This window comes from Squalius cephalus (assembly GCF_949319135.1).
Source record: "Squalius cephalus genome assembly, chromosome: 8".
Classification (NCBI taxonomy): domain Eukaryota; kingdom Metazoa; phylum Chordata; class Actinopteri; order Cypriniformes; family Leuciscidae; genus Squalius; species Squalius cephalus.
The window spans coordinates 29,871,663-29,882,506 of record NC_137129.1 but is presented as its reverse complement, the minus strand read 5'-3'; the positions used below and the strand labels follow the sequence as shown (position 1 = coordinate 29,882,506).

Genomic DNA, 10,844 nt, shown 5'->3' with positions numbered 1-10,844 from the left:
GAGGCAAGTCCACTACAACTTAACACTATAGAAGACATTTAAAAAAAAAAAGAAAGAAAAATATTGAATACAAATGTATGGTAGAAAAAAAAATAGCCAGGTTTAAAACAAAGCTAGGGGTCAGTACCATGAAAAGGTTGATTTAAAAAAAAAAAAAAAAAAAAAAAAAAAAAAAAAAAAGTTCCATCATAAAAGATCCTTTTCATGTGCACTCGTCAGTATCCACATCACAATCCCTCTTGTACTTGCACTTTTCCATCCAGGGCAAAAATAAAAAAAGGGGTCATAGCAATTAAGGAGACCGACATCCAAAATTTCCTGTTAGACATCTCCCTTTCGTCTGTGACAAGCGTGTTGTGCGTCAGGCACTTTCTGAAACACTGGCCCACCCTCTTGCAAACCTTCCACGACTCTTCAAATCACAATGCAGATTCATTCAACATACACCTGTGGAAAAAACAGAAGTACATTAACATTTATATTAAAATGTAAGCAGAATGCAATGAGTTTTTGAAAGTCATCTTACCTTCAATACTTTTAGACCATTAGAGGTCCGTGTCAAACCACGCCAGCTGATTGGAGTCTGTAGGGGGAAGGCCATCCATCAGGTCCTGAGCATGGCCCAAGTCAGGCAGTCCCTCTACTGGGTACTCTGCTACAGGATGGTGGCCTCCCATCTCATGCTCCAGCATGCCATCCATACCTAGACCATCCTGACCATAGCCAGAGTGGAAAGAACGATAGCTGGGGTCTAAAAGGGATACGAAAAAAACCATGAGTAGTGTAAATGTGTTCAGATCAAAATCATTTAAATATATATATTTTTTAAAACAATTACATCTGCAGATTTTTTTTTATTAAATAAAAATATATGTTTAAATAAAGTGCCATGAAAAGTGTCTTACCATCCGGTCTGTATCCAAGAGGCTCTCCCTGAGCACCAACATCAAGACCTAGGTCACCAGTCTAAGACATTTTAAAAAAAAAAGTCCATAAACATGGATTTATAGAGTGATTGAGACCATTTCTCCATCAGTGTGCAGATGAAAGTTCGTACCTCATTCCAGGACATGGGCTCCGTTCTGAAAAGAGAGCTGGTAAGTTCCACAGAAAGACGTTTCTTGTAGTCCTGAGGCTTATCCTCAGACATGCGGAACAGCACTGCTGCGGCATATGTGGCTATATAGAGAAAAGTACATGACAGTCTAGATTAAATGGAAAGCTTTTGTGTCTTAGGCCCCTTCCACCCTTTAGCTGGTAGCACAATCCACAACAAAGAAATTGTAAAATATGTGCCCACAGATATAAAAAGCGTTTTTTACATTTTTTTTATTTACTGTAATGTACAGTATGAGACAGTCAATAGGGGGCAGTCACTCACCCACTCCCTCATTTCTGGAGTGTAACAGCTCTGTGAGAGGAGCAGTGGCTCCTTCTGCTTCAATGGCCTCTGCCGCCTCCTTATCCTGAGCCAGCTCACACAACACTCCTGCTGCTACCCGCTGGATATTCTCAATGGGCGAATAAAGCAGCTACAGAGCAAGAGAAACAAAAATCACAGGGTTTACTAGATTAAAGATGGCAGCCATCTTGCATGTTGATTTTGTAGGGAAGTAATTAGGTGGTGAATGTGTGCACATGAAGACAATGAGCAAGTCAAGTCATACTTGTACAAATAAGGGGATGGTGTTGAGCCCCCTGATGACGATTCTGTTGTGCACATCTCTGGCCAGGATGTGAAGTGCTCCAGTGCAGCCTTCCACAATCTCCTCCATACGAACTCCCTCCTGAATATTACAAATCAGACAATTAGTATAAAACATTTGTTTTTCCAAATGCCTTCCCACTATTACACAAAAAACAACAACCTCACCACAAACTGTTGTTGTGTGCCACCCATTGAAGTGCGTCTCTGGGTGTCCTGGTGTGCCCTCACCAGCAGTTGGACCAATCGAGGAATTGCACCCTGCTCACGGAGTGGTGCATGATTGGCTGGGCATAGTGCCAGATTACGGATCAGACCGACCGTGGCCTACGAGGATGTGGAAAGACTTGTTAGAATGTGCAATCATTTCAGAAAATGAAGAAAAACTAGACGCTATCTAGCACATTCACCTTAATTAACGGCCAGTGTGAGGGTGGGTGCAGCAGTTTGACCACTACAGGTAGGCCATAGTGAAGACGCACAGCATTCTGGGCCATCTCAGCATCTTGGTGTCTGGAGGTAAGATGGCGTAGTGCGCATACGGCAGGTTCAGTGATATCCTCTCTGTCACCAGCCCTGAGAACAGTGCGGACCAGGGCCTCGATTCCACCAACTTGGCAAACCATCATCTTATTCTTGTAGTTGTTACATGTGAGGTTGGATAGTATGCCGGCAGCACAGGTGACCACATTGATGTCATCAGAAGCAAGAAGCTGAACTAGAGTGCCAAGAAGTCCTTCCATCCCTTCCTACAACCCATGAGAAAATGGGAAATTTAAAAATAGGTGCCAGCAGTTCCATAAACTTGTCTACACATTTTGTTAGCGCTTCAGTCCAAGCATGTACCTGCTTTGTGGCAGCATCTGACAAGTTTCTGAGGGTCCAGAGGCAGTTTTGAACAAGACGCTGACTGGGATCTGTCAAGTGAAGGCCGAGAGCCTGCATACCACCTGAACCACACAAGGAAGCAAAAGATGAGACACTGACATCACATGCATGAATGAACACTTTACTGGCACAACCAGGCAAGTACGTACCAGCCTCAACAATGGCAGGTTTATTGCTGGAGCAGACGGACAACACTTTGAGCACACGACTTGTGGTCCAGAGCAGTTTCTCATACGTGTATGTTCTCATGATGTTGACCAGAGCCTGAGGTCCTCCACTGGCCAGGATGATCAACTGTGGCAGTAAGAGTTTAGATAAGAGCATAAATAAATAACATCTGTGTATTTTTATTCCCCATTTAGCAAGACCAATGCAGTACTTGCCTTGCTCTCCTGGTTGCCATATGCCAGGATCTGTAAGCAGTCTGTGGTGATGGCGAGGAATTTGACGTTAGTTTTGTTGAGTAGGGCCACCATCTTCTGAAGTCCTCCAGCTAGACGGACAGCCATTTTAGCACCTTCCTGATGGAGTAGGAGGTTGTGCAGGGTTGTGATGGCATAGAACAGCACACTGTCCACGGGGGACCTGGAAAAACAATCATGTAATCAAAATCAAGATTTAAGTGCCTTTGTTTAGGATCTTCACAGTCTAAGAAGTTTCCATGGAGCTCTACTCAAGGCTCTCTAAAACCTGCCGCCTTTGCTCTTACCCCAGCATTTTGACGAGTGCAGGGATTCCTCCTGACTTAAAGATGGCGAGAAGACCCTCTCTATGGTGGGACAGGTTGTGCAAGGTGCCGGCAGTGCAACGGGCAGTCTCCACATCATTGGTGTTCTGCATGGTCCTCACGATGGCCGACACCATCTGGGGGGAGCGCATAATGGCGTGGCGAGAGGCCTCTTTCTTGGAGAGCTGGTGCACCATCACTGCGGCTTTGTTCACCACCACCTGGACAGCAAGTGTGAGTGTTTAAGGGTAATCGAGATGGAGTGAATTTGAAACTACTGGAATTTGACAACTTGTCATTTATCAGTGAGCTTTAATAGAACAACTGCAGACACCGATCAACCAGAGAAACCTGGATTGAAGTGACTAATTTGCTTGTCAAATGCAAAAAACTTTCAAGGGTCACCTCAAACTATTGACTCGCTCTTCCAACCTCACATCCACAAATAGGAAAACATTACCTTATGAAATTGACAACGACATCCAAAAGCAAAACTTCAGGTGATTCAGAAAGCATTGTCACTGCTTCAAATTTTCACTATATGGCTAAAAATAATCTTAATGAAGGCTCTTGCTAAAAGAGCTTCCATTTTTAGCTTCAGCTGCAAATAAACATTCCCAGGAGCAGAAATGTCTTGTCAAAGGAAATTGCAATTCTGATGGCTTAACACCTTAGGAAACAAACATTAAGTATTGGAACATTCCTAACCTGGTCCTCATCATTGAGAAGTTTGGTGAGCTCAGGAATGGCTCTGGTGGCCAGCTCAGCATCATCCTGGTAGTTAATGAGATTGACAACAGCATGTTTAAGCATTTGGGAAGGTTCAGCCAGCCGCTGCACGTTGGTAGGGTGGGCAGAGTTAAACTGGGTAGAAGCGATCTGCATGCCCTCATCAAGAGTCTCAGGAAACATGGCTGCACGGACACGCTGTGCACGGGTCATGGCATACTGCCCATCCAGGTCTAAGAGAGGAAGTTTGTGATGTGATTTAGCCAGACAGGAGGCAGGTAGGAAAATGGCAAGACTGAAAATATCCAGGCAGAAGGGCTTCCATATTTATTTTTAGACTAATACAGGAATCAAAGGGTGTTGGAAGCAAATACAGCCACATACCCGTCACCTGCTCAGGTGTGAAGGGCTGGTTGAAGCCCTGCTCCCACTCATAGAGCACCTGGTTGTCCAGATCCTCCTCTTCAGGGTTGCCTTTGCCTGAGAGAGATGGCGCTGTGGTGGTGGCCCCAGAGTGAATACCTGAATCCAGGTAGGACTGCTGTTGCCAGTGACTCACAGCAACTTTACGATCCTGCTCCATGGCCATATCAAGCTCCATAAGGTCAGCTACAGGAGATCAATACAAAGACATAAATTTAATGTTCCACATACATTTTTAGATGGGTTCTCCTCAGCAGTCCTCTGCTACACTATAGGACTGTCAAATTAAAATACGAATTTAGAATATCAAATTTAAATTTAAATCCACAAAAATATTATGTAGGTGAGCATCATGCACAACGATGTAAGAGTCGTTGTTGCGTTTTAATGTTTTTAAGACTAGACTAGTTTTTGACTAGACTAGAATGAACTGGGCTGCGTTCTCCGATAACGTTGTCTCTTAGCGCGCTACGAAGACTCAAAAGGTACACCTTAACTACAGGTATACCTTTCCTACGTGTGTTCTCCGAACTATACCTTAGGATGTTGCTTAAGGTAAACCTTCTTAAGTTCGACCTTAGCAGGCGCTGTCCATGGTGGAGGCGCTGAATAGGTTGATATCGATGCCTCGATGATCGATTGTGCGCTCTTTCCTTCACAGCGGTATAGGTAAAGTATTGAGAAAACAATGTTCTTTATAAAGAAGCGTTTTAGAAATAGTACAAACTGCATTTATCGGGGCTCATTGAAATATGTACATGCAGAAATAAATATGAGTATGTGTTTATAATTTAGCAAGTGTGCAATCCCAAACCCTTACGGCCATAAGTGTGTTAATGTTCTCCACAACGTATGCTGATTATCCACCAGCCATGTAGTTGACATACACTAACTGGCTCCGCGGACGGCGCCGTCTTTGATTTAAAACAAGTACTCGCTGTCTTGCTGCCATAGCTATAAAGTTTGTGTAAACTCATCTTTCTTTATATAGACTCCTAAGCCTTTTCTGTCAAATGGTTCGCCAGCTGATGTGCCTTAGGATAGTAATTAAAAAAGCTAACAACCATTAGTGTATGGAAACTTTATTAATGAAAACACTTCCATACACTGGGTGTAGGCTATAACAACAAGTATTTTATGTGTAAAATTTTAAAGTAAAGTAAAAATGTAATTTTAATACTAAATCAGATTTTATATTAAATGTTCATATAAAATTGTTTATGTGTAATTAAACTACGATGTAAAAAAGCTTTTGCGTAGTGGTGGCCACTAGCGGTATGAACCGTCAGCAGCGATAAGGTATAGCTAAGAGCGCTCCAGACCAACCTTACGAACGTATGACTTACAGAAGGTATACTTAACTAAGGTGGTTTCGGAAACCACGTATTAACGATAAGGTACTTCTTAAGGTACAACTTAAGAACGACGTAGCGTTAAGGTAGTTTCGGAGAACGCAGCCCTGCATTGTTCATTCAAAATATTGCAGAAATAGAGAAGCTCCATGCAGCTAAGATACTGGTTGCGTCAAAACCACAACCAAGCCATTCACAGAGTGGTGCTTTTCCATTCTTTTTCATGCAAGCATGCGCTAGACGGACATATTTGACCGTTGCACTCGTTTCACACGACAGCCACATGTTTAGAAAGCCATGTAAAGTTAAAGGATAATTCCGGCATTTAGCACTTTGAGTCTCTTTTCTGGTTTGTTTTGGAGGAACTATAGTGGTGGACAGAAATTTTGACGATGGGTCCTGTCTCAACTTAGAATCGCCTTTGACTGCTTCAGAGTGTCTGGCTACGGCATGCACGAACATGTCCTTAAAACAACCCTTAACTTTCGTTTTCAAAACTGTGCAACTCACTGAGTGCTTCGGCTTTGTATTAAACTATGCATGCATGCTGTTAGTTCATAATTGTTTTTATGAAATTTATGAAATTATATCTGACTTATAAATGCTATAAAAATCACTTTTTTTTTTTTTACAGACAGTCTTTGTTTTGACTGCATTTTCCTTGTTTTTTCCTTGCTTTGCAGTGCATTCATATTTTGCTCATTGTGCCTTCTTGTGGCCTCAGGAGACAAGCCAAAAGCTTTTTTCCCCCACCTGAAATTATGTCTTTTAAATTTTAATATAATTCAAATATTAGTAATATTTAAAGCACAAATTCGAATTTAGTTTCAGCCATTTTGACAGCCCTAGTACACTCAAGATTCAGGAGCACACAATAGTCTTACATCTCACTGAACTGGCAGTGGAGTATGTGAAATTGCATTTTTCTGCTACTTTGCCATACCTGCAAAGCCTACATTCATGTAGGGGGAAAAACTTGCAACATAACAGTAACTACATATAACCTTCAAGTTAGAAAATATTATTTGCTGTATGTTATATTTGCATAGTTGTCCTATGACTGAAGTTTAAAAAAAAATAAAGTTTAGCATTTGAATACTATCACTAAATTTGATACAATTAGTACATTTAATAAAAAGGGGCATTTACTTTGTGTTTAATATATTGGCTCTCTGAGGGTTAGGCTAACTGAAATCATTAAGTAAATAAACCAGTTCTTTATCAGCTTATCTGTGTTTGTGTGTCTGCGCCAAGAAACAGTCATCAGGCAAGCATGCTGAAACTGACTGGTTACTTTGGAAAACTACTCACACTGGGTAGCCATCGTTGTGTCAATCCCTCAGCCTGAGCGACTTCCAAACCTGTAGAAAAAAAAAGAAAAGCCAATTAGGATAGGAATAAAACAGGTCAAGCATATAAAGGTCAAGAAAATGCTCCATTTTACAAACTAGCAGTAACATTTGGCTATTCCCCTCAGACACCAGCTGCTTTTTTACAAGCGAGAAAGAGGTTTCAATCTACATTACAGACCCTAAAGGTAGTGTAAATGGTGGGGAAACTCCCCTCATTTAAACTGTAGGGTGTCACGCGAGAAGTCGAGAGTAGGAGACGGGACGGTGAGTCATCCTGGCAATACCAGTAAAAACACGCTGAGAGGGTTAGTCAGCATCATTCATCCAAAGCTGATGAGAACAATACAGCATAAAGCATCTCAAATTATGTGATTATAAAGAGCCAGAGGACATGAAATAAACACTGTTGCTTATTAGGATCTTAACCTAATGAAAATCAAATTTACTTGTTACCCTGCAAGGGTGGCAAATTTGAATATAGGTTTGCACACTATTATTCTAGGATAGTTTGCCGATAGTTACCCAAACTGACAAGAAAACAAGCATTAAGTGTTTTCTTTGACAATTTTGTTACATTTTATTGTTGAAATTTTTAGGTTATAATTAGTCAGCCATTCATTTATAGGTGACAAGCTAAAAATCTTCAACCTGGTTTAGATCACTACAGAAACAGATACTTTAACTAGCAAGAGACTGTGTTACAATGAAGAGATGACACCAATGTCATTAAATAAATGTGACCATCAACAAGCAATATAGTTAACGAAAAAGACGAGACAAATGTAGTTAAAAACTTGACAAATCACCTAAATCATGAAAAAAAAAGAAAAGAATGGTGGATGCTGAATAAATGCACTTACGCTCTGTGTGACTATAAAGTCTTTCGCTGTTGTTTTAAAACATTAAAGTAATTTGGAATTATTGGATTACTAGGATTTTCTCCATTTTAAACTATTTTAAGTTTCTAGTTTTACCAGTATGCCTATATGATAAACAGCCTACAGTAAATCAGGAAACTAAGCGAGAACCATGTCTATGGGTTGACATTCTCTGATTTATTACCAAATATGATAAAAACTAAAAAAGGTAAATTTCACACATAACTAAGACCAAGCCTATATTTAAAAAAAGTCGACAAAATTAACACTAATCTCCAAGTACACTTTTAATGGGTACTCACACAAGACACATTCTTGTTCAAAAGTTAAAAGCAGCTGGATGGAGCGCAACAGAATGGACTATTTTTAACTGTAAACACTGGCCCTGTCCCAAAAAGGCACCCTAAACGGCACCCTAAACACTTGCGTTCTTCCTACGAGTCTGCACTTTCGTGACGTAACGCAGCTTTAACTGTTGGGAAGAAGTCTGCTGAGGAGCTCGCTTCAGTGCAGCTCGGCAAAAGTGCGCATCAAGGGCACATTTTGACAAAAAGTGACCTAAAATGACAAATGGGACACCCTATGGTCTCCTGGACTTAGCGGACGTGCACGCGACAGCCATTGTAGTCCACAAGACCAAAAGTGCATATGAAGTGCCATTTGGGACAGGGAAACAGTCTAAAAATGCAACCTTATTTGCAAGATACTCAAGCGTGCAAATAACGGCAACATTAGCCTATATAACGTAAAAACCTTTCAAAAATCATATGTATAAAATATCTTACTGACCACAAACTTTTAAATGGTAGTGTTTAAATCATATTTACAAACAGTAGGTTATGCATTTACTACAGTTGATATAAGTGTTTGAAGTTAAGTCACAGTGCTGTAATGACCTCTGTAAACCTTAGTCTTGCGCAGAGCCTCAGGCTAGTGATGCCAGTTCATGGGGAAGGACATATTTAGCGTGAAAAGATGTTGCAACGAAAGGAAAGCTGTCAAGCGTTCAGAATGTGAAAAGTTTCCTCACACTGGCCTCAAACCAGAGAGTGAGTTATATTTCCATAGGAAACTGCTCACGTCTGCTTCAGGGCCAGTCTTCCTTCCTGCACGAGTCTTCAATGCGCCAAGCAGCAATTAAACTGAATGAAAATGAGTCTAACATCCCTCCTCAGCTCAAAGAAAAGAAACTAATAAAATATGTCTAAACATCCTTAAGTATAAATCACCATCAGATTAAACTTCTGTATAAACAGGTTAGTGAATAGCCTTAATAGTAGACATTTTTCACATAGCATCAAGGAAGCGGACAAGCATTTGAAACTGACACGTTGACAATCTGGCTTCCTGCTGCACTGAAGAACAACATCAGCTCTCACATCTTGCAGGCTTTAAAAATATCTGATATGCGTCATGATATCGGGGTTAAATGCAAAAGTAGGCTACAACATGGCAAGAAACCGACAGCTTCATTTCCAACTAAACTAGACATTCAGCAACAATCAATGTGGTTAATCCAACCGCAAGCAAGCGTCATCTAAGCACTGATTTGGTGCCATGGAAAGGAAGAGCATCATGTGGCAGGGGAGATCAGTGAAAGACTGCATTCAATATGAACAGCTCTTCGCATTTAAGTTCAAAGAACACAGAAGAGATATTGATGCGTAGCGTTTTATATTTATGCAACAGTTTGAGCCTTTTATTGTAAGTTTTGAAATTTGTTACTGTGCACGCGTAGAACAATTCATAGTCCAGTGTTGTGATCTAAAGCCTGGAACACACCAAGCCGACGGTCGGCCATAGGGCAGTTTGTGCGTCGGCCGACTAAGTTTTCTCAGTGTGTTCCGCACCGATTCGACATGTTGAATTGGCGTCGGGCCGTTGGTGAGAGAGAACTCTGATTGGCTGTTCAGCTTAGTGAACAAGTCAGTGCATGAGAATAGCAAAACAGCAAGCAAAGAAGTACAGATAGAAGGCTGTTCTAATGTTACGTCAATGTTAGACAGTTGTCCTATTTACACGCAGGTGCAGAACACACATTCTAGCTGACAGTCGCCTGCATTTCTCTCGGTGTGTTCAAGTGCAGCTTTTTTCCCCCAACGCAGGCGACAACAGAGTCGGCTTTCGTCAGCGTCGGCTTGGTGTGTTCCAGGCTTAACAGACAGCCCGACGCAAGGAACATGATTTAGAAACGGCAATAAACTCCAGCAAGATAAAAAAACCAAAGACCTTTATTTACAAATAAAGTGTATAATGATGGGAACATTGAATGATCTTGGAGAACGTCTTACTGTGCTGACTTTTGTAACCGAATGCGAGGCACCATTTAAATGAAGAATGACAGACAGCCGCAGCACAGAGAAGAACTTAGGACTGCACAAAAAAAGTCTAATATTAATATAATTAGGCCTATACAAAAATAAGGAAATTTAAAATAAGATATTTAAAAAATCTAATTTTGGTGGATCCCTGTGCAAATGTGTATAACTTTGATCTGAGAATTCAGAAAGCATTCATGTACATGTGCAGGGTGATTTGTGTAAGGTGTAATATTACCACTATCAAAGCATTTCAGTTTACCGTTGTTCATTCATTCTTCAGCATCAGCTCAAACAGCAAATGCCCAACATTGACTATTGAAGAGTCTTTTCAGATACTTCTTTCAAAACATTAATATTAATAATCCATAACACCATGATGCCATTTTTAAACAGGATTTTAATTAAAATACTTTATCATGGCTTCGAAAATGTGCAGGGATGTCTAGAATCACTTTATAAAGTAGATGAA

The 10,844-nt window shown here is 40.8% G+C and overlaps 1 protein-coding gene across 1 annotated transcript in view; it reads right to left on the bottom strand.

Annotated features, from left to right (window-relative positions):
- Positions 1-251: 251 nt before the first annotated feature.
- The window catches only part of ctnnb2 (catenin, beta 2), a 28,561-nt gene continuing 17,968 nt past the window's right edge, over positions 252-10,844 (bottom strand). The window contains exons 2-16 of the mRNA XM_079877915.1: positions 7,136-7,185; positions 4,434-4,658; positions 4,029-4,282; positions 3,303-3,541; positions 2,977-3,178; positions 2,743-2,887; positions 2,552-2,655; positions 2,116-2,454; positions 1,874-2,032; positions 1,668-1,787; positions 1,382-1,532; positions 1,058-1,179; positions 906-966; positions 527-751; positions 252-447 (exon numbers count right to left, since the gene is read on the bottom strand). Coding sequence (XP_079734041.1) covers positions 546-751; positions 906-966; positions 1,058-1,179; positions 1,382-1,532; positions 1,668-1,787; positions 1,874-2,032; positions 2,116-2,454; positions 2,552-2,655; positions 2,743-2,887; positions 2,977-3,178; positions 3,303-3,541; positions 4,029-4,282; positions 4,434-4,658; positions 7,136-7,148 — 2,340 coding nt within the window. The 5' untranslated portion in view covers positions 7,149-7,185 and the 3' untranslated portion in view covers positions 252-447; positions 527-545. The remainder of the gene's footprint in view (positions 448-526; positions 752-905; positions 967-1,057; positions 1,180-1,381; positions 1,533-1,667; positions 1,788-1,873; positions 2,033-2,115; positions 2,455-2,551; positions 2,656-2,742; positions 2,888-2,976; positions 3,179-3,302; positions 3,542-4,028; positions 4,283-4,433; positions 4,659-7,135; positions 7,186-10,844) is intronic.